This window comes from Anser brachyrhynchus (assembly GCF_964034855.1).
Source record: "Anser brachyrhynchus genome assembly, chromosome: 2".
Taxonomy (NCBI): Eukaryota; Metazoa; Chordata; class Aves; order Anseriformes; family Anatidae; genus Anser; species Anser brachyrhynchus.
In genome coordinates, this window is record NC_137695.1 from 21836257 (window position 1) to 21852175 (window position 15919).

The 15919-nt window shown below is 36.5% G+C and overlaps 2 protein-coding genes across 7 annotated transcripts in view; both read right to left on the reverse strand.

Annotated features, from left to right (window-relative positions):
- The window catches only part of LOC308190575 (macrophage mannose receptor 1-like), a 41233-nt gene extending 30107 nt beyond the window's left edge, over window positions 1-11126 (reverse strand). For 2 of the 4 annotated variants that reach the window (XR_013947342.1, XM_080582145.1), the window contains exons 1-9: window positions 10893-11126; window positions 8452-8850; window positions 7539-7712; window positions 5785-5949; window positions 4866-4979; window positions 2412-2558; window positions 1307-1489; window positions 581-738; window positions 93-203 (exon numbers count right to left, since the gene is read on the reverse strand). Coding sequence is in view for 3 of the 4 variants with exons in the window: in XM_080582145.1 (XP_080438271.1) it covers window positions 93-203; window positions 581-738; window positions 1307-1489; window positions 2412-2558; window positions 4866-4979; window positions 5785-5949; window positions 7539-7712; window positions 8452-8850; window positions 10893-10962 (1521 nt within the window). In the remaining variant the exon portion in view is untranslated. The remainder of the gene's footprint in view (window positions 1-92; window positions 204-580; window positions 739-1306; window positions 1490-2411; window positions 2559-4865; window positions 4980-5784; window positions 5950-7538; window positions 7713-8451; window positions 8851-10892) is intronic. The other 2 variants (XM_080582144.1, XM_080582146.1) reach the window with 2 other exon arrangements.
- A 1971-nt stretch (window positions 11127-13097) lies between these two features.
- LOC308190576 (macrophage mannose receptor 1-like) overlaps window positions 13098-15919 on the reverse strand; it is a 35361-nt gene continuing 32539 nt past the window's right edge. For all 3 annotated transcript variants that reach the window (XM_080582149.1, XM_080582148.1, XM_080582147.1), the window contains 2 exons: window positions 14467-14496; window positions 13098-13854 (listed from right to left, as the gene is read on the reverse strand). In XM_080582149.1, the coding sequence (XP_080438275.1) occupies window positions 13613-13854; window positions 14467-14496 (272 nt within the window). In that variant the 3' untranslated portion in view covers window positions 13098-13612. The remainder of the gene's footprint in view (window positions 13855-14466; window positions 14497-15919) is intronic.

A 15919-nucleotide genomic window follows, 5' to 3' on the forward strand; every position in this document is an offset into this window, starting at 1 on the left:
CTTACTAGAGGAAAAAGATAATCTCAATGTCAAGTGGACCTTGTGAAGACAGTGGGTTTCTATTAACCAGATTATTGATATTTTATTGTTACCTTAAGACAGGCAGGATCAGCCTTTAGGGTTCCAGAAACTCCCTGTAGTGGCTTTCTTTTGCAGATATAACGTAAATTCCTATCACAAGGACTGTCTGCCCAGTATCCATCCTAGGTGCAATTTGGGAAGAGATGAAAATTAGCCAGGCAGGATCTGTTTCCTTTAGAAATTTTCTTGGTTATTTTTTTACAATATTTCTTCAGTGAGAAAATAAAGTTCTGTGTTCTTTGAATGAATTCCAAGTATTCGTGCTTAAATGTGAGGTTATGTTAAATGTCATAGGCAATCTGTTAAGGTTTGCTTGGCATATAATGTACACCCACGGTCAGATATGAGCATTTATCTAGTTATCTCTAATTTAATTTTAAATTTAATTTAGAACAACCATCCTTTGAGTGAATAAAGACATCATTCTCTAGTTCCTTGCATTCATACTAGAAACAAAAATCAAACAGTATAGCGCTGCAGAAAGGTGGGATCATTTTACCTCTCCTGCCATAACAACACAATCTTCTTGTCCATTGATTGCATGGGTTGGTTCTCCAGGCAACCATTTGGTGTATGTTACAGGAGTCCCATCACTCCACTCAAAATACATGTGCGTGCTGAGGTCATTCAGGCCAATCCACAGCTCATCCGTAGCTTCTAAAAACAAATCCACCTGTATGAGACACCTGTTGTGACAGTCTATGGGAGCAAGATTTCTAGGAGATGAGCTGAAATTGTCATGTTTCAATACAAATTCATCTGGATTAAATGACAAGGAAGTTTATTTCAAGATCTCATTCACATCTTTCTTTCAAGAAGCTAAAAAGTGAGATACCAGCAGGAAATGAGATTCCTTAGCTTTATCGGTAAAAGCTGCTCCCTGTATCTGTAGCTACAAGGTGTCTGAGGCAGATAATCAGCCCAAACTGTAGCCCAAATAGAGCTGTTTTTTCCTTAAAGTGATTTTATGCAGTCAAAAACAAAAGAAAATTGAACTGAAAACAATGAAAAATAAAACAGAGAGTGCTAAAGATTCCTCTCGTGTTTGTGGGGATTTTTGTGATTTTATTTATTTTTTTCTTTTTGTTTATTTTTAGCTATATATCTGTATGTTTCCCTATAAATATTCATATAAAACAAATAAGAAACTTTTTTAAAATACTGTAAAATTTAAAATAATATAATTTCCCATTTGTTGTGAACACCACCCTACAGAAATACTCACCGTAACCAAGCTGAGATAGTATGAAGCCATGCTCTTCAGGATTGTGAATACTGACCAGATTGCCATTGCTGTCATTGCAGGAAGTTAAGGCTTCTTTCCATACCCTGGGCTCTCTATGAACCACATAACAATGACCTGCATAGGGCAACCATCCTTCTGGGCATTTAACTGGCGGTGCATCCCCTCAAAATAAATACATATTTCAAGTTTTTAAATGATGCAAACACTACAATGACATTTGAAATCAAATAATAAGCTAATTAGAGTGAAAACTTAGTGATTATAAATAAGCAGTACTTCTATTCATTCCTCAGATGTGTAAAACATTTTAGTCTGTTTGCTGTTGCACATTGTACTTTTACAGAAAACATGCTGTATTTAAACAAAAGCAGAAAATAATGGAGCCCATGGTAACTGGACTTCACTTGTGTGAAATGTTCACTTTTGGATGGGGAAATATATTGAAATTGCACATGTGATGTTTTCACACAACATATCCCATCCAATTTTATTTTGCAAGTTTCATACAGGCATTATTACTGCAGCACAAGTAATTCCATGGCTTTCCCTGATAGTTCTCATTAAGTTAATCACCAAAGAAGAAAAAAATAAAACAGTGCAGTGGAAAAGTGGTCTGAAGGAAGTCGATCTATTTTGCCATCTTTGCAGGTCACATACAATCCCACAGAGAAGGGCTTGAGCCTATTGGTGCTGTCTCCCAGATTTCAGTGAGAAGCCTAGATCTTTTCATTAGAACACACCTCAGGGATGGTGAAGCATACCTAACTTTATTTTCTTTCACACTAGGATGTGCAGTCCATGGTACTTTTGTGATAGCGCATGGGTTAGATCATTGCCTCTGAAATCATGAATACTAGCATGAGTTAAAAATTGCTTATGTGGTTGCTAAGTTTCAGGAATATTTCCAATATTTAAATGTATTTGGTTTAAGAAATAAAACATGCTTTGTTCTGTTGTACTCATCAAAGCTGAACAAGTGAAAATGACCTTTTTTTCCTTTTTTTTTTTTTGAAGTAGCTGTGGAATTTCATCTGAGTGACACAAATTTTACTTTTATCAAAGGTTTTCTATTCGCTTGACATACCTGATGGAAGACTGAAAGGATCCAGTGTCAAGTTTTCCTTTTTACAGATATAGCCAACTTTCTTCTCACATGGCTGGTTTTCCCATTTAGCATCTCTTCTGGGATTTAGTACTGCACAGAGTTTCTCAGGCTCAGGAGAAGGACTTCCTTCATAAAATGAAAAACAAATTATTTTTATGTAGCACAGGTTTTATGTCAGCAGCTGAAAGAACTATTTACTTCCAGCCTTTTCATGTCTCAATTATAGACTCATGACTTCATTGCTACAGTTATTTTTCTACTGCAGATGAGGAAATGTAATTTGAAAGCACCCATCAAAACATTTTTTTCAATGCTTTTTGCATAATTCACATTTTCTGCCATATTTGATTGCAGAATTACAGTCTCAAAAATTAGATGGTCCTATAAGTTTTGTGAAAGTTGTCAGTTTGCACAAAAGAGAGACTAAACTTAGAGCCCACACTGATGGAAAAGGTGCAGCAAGTCCTCTCCTTGTCCCACTGACCATTTAATCAGCCTGTACATAGCTGTCAGCCATAGATCCATTAAAAGCCATTAAAAGTATAGCTCACAACCAGCTGCAGCACACCTTGCCCAGTCAGTAGATGCTGGACAGAAGACCCCTTCCAGACACTGAAGGGGTACCTGATACTGCCATGGTAGTGATGCTGCACTGAGACTGTAGGAAATCAGAGCTCACAGTTTCATAATTCATGAAACATCTTGTTTTGTGTACATTTTGCAGTCAGGACCCTGTTATACTAATAGAACTAATTAGTAATGAGCTTAAAGACCTCAGTTACATTCATGGAATTAAAGGACACAGTTTGAGCTAATATTCTGGGGCAGGAAGACAGTAAGGCAGCATCTTAATTTATATTCAGGCAAGGAATTTTTCAGATGCGAAGAGAGAAAAACGTTCTTCAGAGTAAGAGCCATCAGCTGCTAGTGATAAAAAGAAGTTTCAAAAAATGAAAATTAGAATTCTAGGTCTGTATTATAGAACTAAACCAAGTTCATTGAGTGAATATTATTTTTTTAAAATATGAGAGACAAAAAAAAAGGAAAATTTAACTGATCTGTGGGATCTGTTGTCTAGCAGTTGAACAGAGAGTGATGGGAATTGATCAAAGTCCAGCAGGGAGTGATTCCTCCTTGAGGGAGCATGTTAAATGGCTTCAAGTTCCTACAACTGTGTTTAGTGGAGCACAAAAATAATAATATGGAATTCCTAAAATATAATATAAGGTAAATCAGTTGGGTGAGACATGCCAAATCACAAAATGGGAAAGCAAATCTCCCTGTTTCCACATTGCCCTTACAAGGTAGTCTTTCCTTTCTATATTAGCTTCCAGTCCAGCAGCTTTCAGCATTGTGCTGGAATGAAAAAGGTCCACTCAGGCCCTTCGGAAAAGTCCTTTCTGCATGCCCTCTCAGTGAGAGCTGCAGATTTTTTCCTTGCTGCAAGCAAGGCCTTCTCACGTGCCCTGCTGCTGGGTGCATGTCTCTGCCCTGCCTGCCTCTGCATCCTGCCCTCCAGGAGGTTCTCTAGGACCACCGTGTTAGGGGAATGAGCATTGTTTTCCTCTTCTCACGGAGGTTCATAGTTCAATGAGTCACAATCTCTCCCCTCACAAAAGATACGATTTACAATAGTTATGCATTAAACTGGAACTTTATAGATTAACTCGTCACAGTAGTCGTCGTGTCTGGATACAGGAACTCCAAGGTGTGGGCTGCTTGACCTGAGCACCAGCTGCTCCTCTTCTCTGCAAGCCTGAAGGGATTTGACTAGTGGTACAGAACATAGAAAACCCTCTGTCAGGCTCAATGGCACTGGGCTTTCCCCCCATTCTTTGTGCCAGACAAAAACAGGTGGTGCAGGGGGCCTTTGAGACATCAGGAGGGCCAAAAGATGGACTCAGTAAGCGAACATTCGGCATTTGCTGCACAGTGCTACCATGACAACCATCAGGAGATCTTCAAAGACAAACTGCCAGTGCTGTGAACTCCATTTACAGGCTTTCTCAAATTTTAAAGAGGAGACTAGAAAGGAAGAAAAGTGTAGGAGGCGAAGGGGAAGGCTAATGTTCAGACAGCTGAGTCCTTGCAAGCAGCAAGGTCTGATAACCCTTATGGGAGCTGGAGACACAGGTTTTAGCTTACTTGAAGGTAAGTATGGTATGCTACAGCTCAGCGCTCTTCACTTTAGCTACATCCGGTAGAGCATGAGTTTACTTAACCCTTCTGTTTGAAACTCCTTTTGATACACGGTGAAAAAAAATAAATAAATAAAAATCTTCATTCTCAGTTTTTTAATCTCATGTCTCATAAACCTTTCAACCTTATTTCCTTGTATTCATGGGGAATACTACAGTTCTGTAGTTAATATGCATTCAACATTCTGTCAGGAAGGATTCATTCAAAAAACTGTTAACAAAATAAGATTACAACCTGTTGCCCAGTTTAAGTATCTGAAAGGAAAGCCACCGCTCCACTGCCAGCCGCTGTTGAGATTCAGACCGTTAAGCCCAATCCAGAGGGGGGATCTCTTGCTGTCAATCAGATCTAGGTAACCAAAAGAGTGGGAATTCTCATCACATTTTTTATGAAATGCTCTGCAATCTCAAGTTTCAGAGGAGGATAATAAATGTCTGCTAGTGATTTCCAAGTTCAGCACAGAATCTGTGTTTACTAGTAATAAATTCAGAGACTTTATTCTGCAGCTGAAAGGTAGAGAATGGCAAAAGACTAGTTTGCATATTACTTTATCTGGATTTAATTTTATTCTATGGTTGTATGTAAGCAATAAGGCCTAAAAAAAGTGAAACACTGAATTGCAATTGTTAATATTTACAAGTTTAGTAAAGTTTGGTGAAATTAATTCAGGGCCTTCATTCTACAGAGTCCATGCATAAAGCCACAAAGTCTTTATGCAGATTTTCACTGGTGTTTTATACAAAATTTTTATGTTATTTTAAAAAATCTATTTTATTAAGTCTACAAAAAGAATACTGATTTCTTAATACAAAAGTCATATATTGACTATCTACTATAATGATTTTCTTATAAGGTCCTTTTCTTGGACTGGTATGTTCATATTTTCTGAATATGATCCAAATCTTGCTTAATTAACTGGAAATTCTTAACTTATTTGCAAAGAAGAATAATAATAAAAATAATCTCAAATGACAACTCAACAGCTTTTATAAGTTCCACTTTTAAAAAGTGTAATTTACAGTAATGTCAATACTTTCCTAGCAGCGCAAATGCTAATAATAATTTAATTATTCATTTTAATGTGATTAAAGCACCAAAAGATTTTTATCAGACAAAAACTCTTTGACACTCTTTTTATTGCTTGTTTGCTCACCTCTTAGATACATTTGCTCGTGTATCTCTGTGACACTCAGCATCTCTGCGTTCTGTTGTTGGCAGCTCTGCCTTGCTTGGTGCCATGTGAGAGCTGACTGGAAGTTTATCTGGTAGTAGGTTCCTGTCAAAGGATCTATGCTCCAAAATTTGTCATTGTCACTGCCTGTGTGAGAGAAAAGAGATTTAATATTGCAATTTGTTAGAAATATCTTATAAAAAAATGTTATGAGAAAATTTAACTACAAGCTTACTTGTGAAATTATATCATTCTTGGGTAAATAAGCCTAAACCCCTAAAACCCATACTTTTCCATTAGTGTGCTCTTTATTAAGTAAAAGAGGGTTTGCTATTGACATTAACAGAGATGATCTTTCATCCTTCATTTACAATTTTTCTGCCAAATCTGATACTCTTCAGATTAAAAAAAAAAATCAATAAAGCAAAACTGCACCTTAGCCATTATCTAGTCTGAAAATCTTTTCAGATTTTCAGAAGCTCATAAGCTATATCTGAATTAATTCTTGGCTGAAATACAACTGAAATGCAAAGATTTTCAATGATGGAAACTTTACTCCTTAAGGTATGTCATCATTAATTTAATTTTATTTTTTTTAACATCCTATTTCTAGTCTTCATGGGTCACTAGAACTTAGAAATTGTCTTCTGGGAGCTTTTTGTTAGCAAAACTGTTCTCTGGGTATGTGCTAATACACTGTGATTAAAACTTCCCTTAGCTTTTTCTTTTGTTAAGTAAAATAAGTTGGATTTCTTGAACCATTCTTCAGAAAAAAAAAATGTTTCCTATTTTTCTATTGTGTTTCTTTCTTGCTAATCCATTTCAATATCTAACATTCATTTTAAATTGTAGATCCAGGTACTGATGACAATGTCCAACAATTCTATAATGCCAAATACTTCTTGTTTCCCTGTTTATACAGGAAGGGTGTTTTACCTCTTTTAAGCTCCTGTGTGTAATATTGCACCAGGTAGTCATTTTCAGTAATGTCAGTGAAAAAGTTGGTGGTGGTTGTTGGCTGGTTACGAGCTGAATCTTGTTTCTCCTATCTATCAAAATGACAAATTTGAGTCTGTGATATAGCACTGAAAAATGAGGTCTGAGGCAGTATTTTCATTATTTTCAGTAACACTATATTTTGCTGTCCTTCAGAGTCTGCTCTCAGATGCACATACATTTATCTGTTGGCTTTCAGTGCAGCATGAAGCAAAGCAAGGGAGAAGTCATCATGTGGGAAACATCACAGGGGAAAGGCTGATGATGCAGCTCTTCCACTAAGACCTGTGAACCAAACTTCTTCCTTTTTGTTTTCAGAAAACAAACTACCTTCCCATGGACTGTAGACCAATATTTTCATGCAGAACAGAGATTTGCATGGATAGAGACAGTTGTACTACTGTTACCACAAATAGCAATGAGGTAGGGAAAATTATAGACTGTGAGTAGCATCTCGATTTTGAGATTTGGCTAAAAGTGGTCATATTTAAAACATATTGGTCTTTTCTCAGGTATTAACTGCTGATGGACATACCCAGACAACTTCAGTTTGACTGTAGACTCACAGGAAATGTGTTTTGTTTCTTCTGTAAGGAAGACTATGTCATGGCAATACATCTTTTAGTAAAATAAAGCCACCACAAGAGTTTTCCTTTCCATGTTTGTAACAGCATTTCAGTATTGATGTATTTACCTAACAGAGCTGTGTGATAGCACCTATTTCAGCATTCGAGACTTACTGACAGTTGGACAGAATCCATACAAGTGGTCCACATCGAAGTCAGGTGTTGTTGCACACCAGAGCAAGCCATCTGACCGGCCAGCAGCCGTGCACCCGGTGTACCATTTACCATGGAGCTTGAAAGGGAAGGCACACGGAGCTCCATTGGCATTTCCTAGCAGTGTAAACAGATCTGAGGGGACAAAAGAGAAATGATAATATAGGTATAGGAATCTCTACATGTCTGTACTCTCCAAAAATGATGTGGAAAAAGTGTCCCACATGTTACAGCACTGTAACAGGAGACCTACTGTCATCAGAAGGTTCTTCCTCAAAAGTTCTAGGTAGATCTTGCAATTTACCGTTCACTGATGATATCCTCAGCTGTAACTGCTGGAAATAGAGCAGCTACTACAGGGAGGAACCATTTTTGTCATATATTTAAAAGTGGTTTTCTAAAAGTATCTTGTGTAACAGAATGGTAGCATGTATAGAATTATTTCCTTACATTTACTATTGGCAAAAACCTTAAAGATTTTTGTCTTTCATCCAAGAATGCTAGTACAATTTCACTAGTATTAGTAAACTACTTTAGTTTATTTAATTAAGTTTATTTAATTAAGCTTGTTTAATTAAATAAAATGCTCAGAATAAAGATAATCACTAAAATAACTTAGATCCACCTTTGCTTTTAAAGTAAAGAAAAACAAGAAAAAATGACTTTTTTTTTTTTTTAAATACTACACTCTGTAGCCAAGCACCTCTGCAACTCTGGATGGAGGAATGGCAGCCTGAGTGTGTGAACTGATCATCCAATATTGCTTCAGGGAGAACAGCTGCTAAGACTAAGGGGAGCAGAAATAAAAGGGCCCTGTCTGTGATGGCAAACAAGTGAGTACATGACGCTGTCAGGATTAATCTTCAAACATTACCTTCATGGCCTTGAGAACACAAGTCATCCCTGGTTCCATAGATCTTCCATTTATTTGTTGTACCTGACACCTTGTTCAGTGCAATATTGTCTTTTTTCCTTTTGCCAGCACTGAGAAACAAATCTTCCCCTTGGATTGCCAAGCTTGCATTTCTGCACTCCCATTTTTGGAATTCACTTTTCTTGTTGCAGGGATACAAAGAAATTTTAGCCTGGTCTTGCTTGTAAGGCACTCCCAGACATTGTGCAAATGCCACGCTCATCACCTGCTGGTCAGACACCCATCTGAATTTTTGTAATTCGCTGTTTTTGTTGCAAGCAGCTGTTGTGACTTCATGAGATCTCTGAGCAATTAAGCACTGCTTGCTATCCTCATTGTATATTAAAAATATTTCATTGTCTGTAAAACAAAATAATCAGAATTATGTATTTATGGTGAACAAATTATGAGGGACCTTGTAAGGAAAGAGATGTATTTTGTTGACAATTCTATGCTAATCTCCTGAGTCGTGTCAGGAGACAAGATCTTTCGCACTTTTGCAAAGATCAGGCAGCATTTTCAAGCCTTTTCTTTCCTTCTGGGAAGGAAAAATAAGTGCATCTCATACAAATATAGTGCAGAGCAATAAGAACACATAAACTGTATTATCATCAGTATAATGGAATTTTCATGAGTATACTGGATTTTATTTTTCCACATCCATGATGAAATATACATTTCTTTCAAGATTTCTAAAAGAGGCCCCACTGAATATTCAGAGGTCTGCCATCACTTCCTGCATTGTGAATTTAGCTCATTTTACATACATTTCCACCAGACTATATTTGTGGTTAATAAAGCTAATAAGTGAAGTTGCCAGGAGTTGGACTTCATGATCATTATGGGTCCCTTCCAACTTGGGATATTCTATGTTTCTATGATTCTAAGTTTATTTGACCTTTGCCTTCTGTAACTGACATGTTCTGGTTTTGTTTGTTTGTTTGTTTGTTTGTTTGTTTTTCACATGACCTTTGTTTATTTGGTTTTTGTTTGTTTGTTTGGGGTTTGTTTTTTAAGGATGAAAAATGGTGACTTATTACCTTGCCCTGTTCCAGTATCCTCTCATTAATTCATTTATCATCAGAAATCAATACAAATAAACACAACCGAATCACTCAGAAATTTTCACAAGAACCAACACTGGGCAGTATATAAAGATACCATGCATGTCTGTGCATTCCTGTAGCATCCTTCTATTTGTCCAAAAGTAACTGCACAACAGAATATGCAATACCCTTCCGAACACTAAAGTAAATTCCTAAGCTACGGATAAGATATTAGGGCACTGACAGTGTTGAACTGTGAGCAGAATAGGAAGTGCCAGAGAAATTTTGATTAATGAATTTATGACAATTCTTGTTATATCTGTCTTTAATATCCTCTCTCTCCCCAGAAGGCCCTGTGTACTTTTAACGGCTTTTTAATTTATGAAAGTTTCACTTCTTCAAATCTGGATTCGGAATTACAACACAGTTTCTTCTTTCCTTTAGACAGAAAGTTTTAAATTATATCAAATCTTTTAATTATTACAGCTTACTACGGAAGTGCAAAGTGTAATATACAAAATTTCAGCAATTGCCATCATAATTGCCTCATATTGGGTCTAATAGTAGGAATTCTCACTGATAATTGTGATGCTTGTGATTGGGCCATCACATGGGGTGGGTTCCATCTGGCAGACGCCAGGGTAGACACTCTTTTTTCACTGGCTGGTGCTGGCACAGCTCACATGACACAGTATCCACTTTCAGAAGCTGTAATTCGTATCCCAATCCTCCACAAATTTAATGAATTGAAGAATGGGTAGGGAAAATATCCTTGAACCTTATCACCATTTTAACATCAACAGGGAGAGCCAGCTGATGTCTGTTCACAGTCAGCTTCAGAGCGTGCACTGCATCTCTCTGCCTTACAGTAAAGGTTGCAGTGGTTATTCCTGGGCATTCCTGGGCCATTCTTGATTCTGACCTTTACAATATTTTTTCAGTTGCCCCAATGTTACAGCACAGACTCCATTGCTTCTTACACATTGTCATCCTAAGGACAGGATGTACACATAAAACACTTTAATTCCTTACACTTTCTTATTTTTCACAACTCTTTCCATTTACTTCACAGAGTAGACATAACCAGTAATTAAGGTGCATCCAAAAGAAATCATTAGCTGAATGCATGACTGTCTTGACTTCTGACTCTCAGCTTTGTCTTATCCAGACTTTTCCTTTCTCTTTAAAAGTGAACCAATATCTCTATCTGCATCTATTGTAACTCCAGTTAGGATGAATACAAAATAAAGGATAATCAAGCTGCATGAAAATCTTAAAGAGCTTAAGAAATGAGCAAGAGAACAAAAGCTTCCACTTTCACATGTATTTTTGCAGAGGATAAAGAATGAAACTCACCGAGTGTCTGAAAAGCAGTATGAATGAAAGACAGGAAAACTAAGACTGTAGAAAAAGTCAAGGGTTTCATTCCTTTCTTCTTATTCACAAAAAGATGAACAGAAATTCATTGTTGAAGTAATAATCCAGAAAGAATTGTTGGTGCTGGGTCCTTCTAAAACTCTTCCTTGGAGAGTTTTAATTGAAAAAGAAAACTCTGGGCTGTAAATAAGGAAATATCCTGTCACGTGTGGTATTTTGAATTCTACAAACGATTACAAAATTCAAACTTTGCATCTGAAAATTAAGTTTCCTTCCATTCAGATGCAAGTGACAAAGTTTGAACAGTTTGACATCATTCTGCTATTTTTTTATTATTATTGTTGTTGTTATTATTATTTAATTAATTGATTTTTCTTCTCTGGGATTTTAAAATCCTGGCCCTCAAAGGTAAATTAACAGAAGGAGCCCTTTAAATGCATTTACTTTAAATCTCATGCCTGTGAAACTGAGAGAAAAAAAAAAAAGAAAGAAAAAAAAAGTTCTTGACCAGGTATACTGGTATATATAGCAGGTCACTGCAATAAAGGATGTATTTAATTTGGTTCACCAAGCAGTGTTAACTATCACAGTGTGAAAAGTTAACTGGAATAAGATGATTTAATTTTGGTTGGAAAGTTGACAAAAAGAACGCTATGTATATACGTTCTTTTTGTTTTCTCCAGGTTATCAATGGGTGACACTATTGTGTCATAATTTCATGTGAATTTGACTCAGGTGAACCAATGCAAATTAGACAAATCTTTACAAATCTTTCTGTTAATTGGTGATTTTGACAACAAAACAGATTGAAAACTACCTTTCAAAATTATTTAATACATAAAATATGAATGAATTTTAACACTCAAAATTCTTTATTTGTACCATGTATGAGACAAGAAAAGAGAAATATTAAAAAAAAAAAAAAGAGCTGTAGCCCTTTCTTAAGCAGAAATCAATTCTAGCTATGTGGCAAAAAAAAAATACATTATTTGATTTGAAGGAAAAAGTGGAAAGATGTTCAGCAAAAATTACCTTTAGAATTTTGTCTCAGTTTTCATAGCTTTATTATGAAAACAAATCTCCCAGTATATTCTGCAAGAGTGATGCATCACTTGATGTGCGAGAAGAAAGCCATTTACAGAATATAGGTTCTTACAGAGCTGTGTTAACGATATCAGCTATCAAAATATCAGAATTATAAATCATGTTATTAGTTGTTATATTTATGGGTTTTTTTCTTCATCTGTTTACTCTTTTCATTTGCCTTGGCTTTATCACTAGCCACCAAAGAGTGCTGGATTCAGTTCAATGTCAGTATTTACAAAAACAAACATCGGTACATTTTGTAACTTACATGAAGGAAAAAAAAAATAATAAGTTTAAGATCAAGGGGACTGACAGTAAAAATAGTTCGAGCACAGAATGCCCTTCATTTCCTGTCCTCTGAAATATTTTCTTCTTGACTTCAATATCCACCAACCACCAATCCAATGTCATGTGAATCTCTCCTTCCCAACAACCTCACCTGTACAGTTCCTATGCACTTTTTAAGGGTCTGTTTTTCCCAGAGATCCTTGAGATCTTTTTTTTTCTTTTTTTTTTTTTTTTCCCCAGTCTTGTATAGACAACGTAGAATTTACAGAAAACAAACAGCACAGTAAACCTGATACACTACCAAGATGCTGTTCTTTGCCCCACTGCCTTACTGGCCTGAACCGTCTGAGGTTAAGCATGAATACAGTGTCCTGTCATCAGTTGAATTGTCAGAGAGATGGAGGTTAAGAGAAGGCATCGAAAAATGAGATGTCAAGTGAAATAAAACAGGAAAGGATTCTTCCAGCTTTATTTGGCATTCACTTTATTTTATAGTTTATTTATAGTTATTTTTATTCATATGCCTTGTTCATGTTTCTGTGTTTCCTTATAATCTTATCATGTAAATGACTCATTTGGTCACCAATCCATATAACATAGTTTAGCATTAGCATGCTAATTCAACAGCACTGAAGTATTATTATGTAAGATATAGATCCTTTATTGATATAATGTAATATTTAATTGATGCAAAATATCCATTGTCAAAGAATATGACTAATCTAAATTGAAGCTCCGAAACTCCATGAATGAAGGACAAAGATTTCACTTATAGTTACAATATTATGACAAGAAAGACAATATGGCAAGTTACAATATTATGGTAATTTTATTTGTGTAGAGTGCAATAAAGGTGCGATAATGGAGGAAAGCAATTCATGTAAATCTCTGGTTATTCCAAACACTATTTCATTTGAGTAGCAGTATGCACTCTCAAAAGGCAGGCTTTGGGGCTGAGTGGTGTTGAACACTCAATGTATATCTGTACTTGCTTCTGTATGTGATGGTGCCACAGATCTCTTAAAAAACCAAAAACAAACAAAAAAAACACTAGGTTATTGATCCATATCTTTTAACTCCAGGTTCACACTGGACCTTCTATTTGTCATGCTTGTTTAATTAGTGATTTTACACAGTACTCTGAGTCTTAGTCCTGAGAAAATGTCTTGAAAAGCATAGAGCAATAGTTCTTAATCCATACCAAAGGAATAATTGCTACTTTAGTTTATAATGTAAGCTGGTGTATGTAACATTTACTATGACTTCTTTTGTTCTGGCTAAATTATTTTTTAAGCTTGACCATATAGCTTAGCTATGTAATCACATTAGATGACACTGTGTTCATCTTTTTCTTTGTTGCTGGCAGGATCATTATCTTTGTCCCCTCCAGGTAGGTCACTGCTGTGCTCTAGCAGTGTGCTATATTGCCTCACTGCTCTTTGAGTCTCACTTTGGTTTTTGATTTTGAGTAAGAAATAAGCCATGAAGCCCATCGCTACTAAAATGATGAGGACCAGAGTAAGTGTCCAAACAGCGCTCTGACCAAGTTCTTTGTCTTCTTTGGCATCTGTAAATAAATACAAAGTTATTAGAAGTGTGTCTATTATAGCCATAAATATGTAGACTACTGGACTAATTTTCCCCTTAGTTACTGTGGTGTTAATCAGGATCCCATGTTTATGAAGGAAGTGGAATATAACTTCAACATCCCCTGGCCTTCTTCAACTGCTCTCTTGTGGCAAGTATGGGAAGTTGAAAAAGAAGCTGTGGTCATTAAGGTGTAAATATGCTCACATGCTTTTTTAGGATAAGAACTGTATCAAACATCTATCATGGTGCCTCTGTGTCAGCCCCCTCACAGACATTAGTGTGCATAAGAAGGAGCAAAGAGAGGGTGATCAGTTTACTGAAGCATTTAGTTTTCTTGGGACGCTGTGCATGTCTTCTAGGTACTGCTAAGTCATTATGGTAATTAATTCAATGGCAACTAAGTAAATTAAACACATAAAAATAAATATATAAAAGACAAATTATATATTTTGTAAATTTTATATTTCATGAAATCATAATCTTATGAAATTATAAAAACTCATAATTTCATAAATTCAATACATTAAAAAATACAAGTGTTTGTTTTCATATCACTTTGAATTTATTGGGAAGGAAAAATAAAGCCTACCTTTCACATTTGCAGTTACTTTAAGAATAGCTGTCAAAGAGAAAGACAGAAGTTTCGTCAAAATTGCATTCCCATCCTGACAGTCCCATGTTCAGCAAAAGATCTGGTAACCTGCACACCAAGGTTACCTTAACATGTCTTCTAGAAACACATTTGCTAAATTAATGAAGAAAATGTGGGATTGATCTCAACCTGATATTCAATGTAATGAAACTACAGTGTTTTGCATTTCAAAGCCTCCTTCTCCACTCTTTTATTAGTAACCAAATAATCTCCAAGCACAGATAGCTCCTGACTGCATCAGGCTGGTTCTCTTTTCCCCTCTGGCTGATAAATCTTGTCATTATTGGGTCTGCACATCAGCAGATGGGAAACAACTCAATCAAATGCTAAGGCTATAGGACAATTTTCCTGTGCAGCACTGGGTCTCCCTTGAGATTTTAATTCACCGTAATCCATTCGCATCTGTAATTATGTTTATCAGCTCAAGCTTTCTTATGCAGTTTTTCCCAGCTGTGCAAAGAGGGCGCCGTCTGCAAGATATTTCCCCACACACTGGACAGCAGCTGGGTGCAAGCTGGCCGATGGCCTGAGTGTTTCAGCGAAGCAAGCAAAAGGAGCAGTGCAGCCACAGCAGAAGCACAGCACCACATTAAGCTCTGGCCTGTTCATGGGCTAGGAGGAAATACAACTGTTAAATTGTCCCTTGGGAGGATGCAGGGCTCGCTGTGTTGTTAAGGGTGCTCGTTCAGAAAGAATGTTCTGCTGGAGAGCCTGGTGTCAAGGGAATATTAAGGGAATACTGTCGGCACTTTGGCACAGCACTAAAGGGCCACTCCCAGTCAAACCCCCCCAAACGAATTGTGTGTAGATGTGTTTGTGCTTTCTGATATAACCAATAACAAGGAATTACCTTCCTGTAGTGTCTTTTTTTCTAACTACCCAAAGAAAACTAGAAGTTGCCCTAAAAGAGGAATTTTCCATTTCAGAAAATGCTCTGCCACTACCAAAGCATGTGCAGCTGTTTGCCACACCAGCTGCAGCTTTGCTCTGCTAGGAGAAAGGACAGAACCTCAGAAATGTGCTGAAGCTTGGGGGTTGCGAAATAGGGCAGGAAATTGTACTTTTAAAAAAAAAAATCTTTTTCAAAATTAACAGTTGAACTCAAAAATACCACATGGCTGCTTGGCTCACTATATTCTGATATTTCTACTTCCTGACCAAAGCAGATGGTGCTCAGTTACAGAGAAACACAACATTAAAAAAATAAATGCTAACCAAAACACTTCAACTATTTTCAAAGGTCACTATACGTGCTCTGGATTCTGCTTCCGTTCTGTTATTATTTAAATGAAATTGCTTCATCCATCTCTTGCTGGAACAGCATGTAACAGTGCAGCAAGAGGAAGAAAAGCAAATAATTGATGCAACTCTTGTTCCATAGAACAGGAAT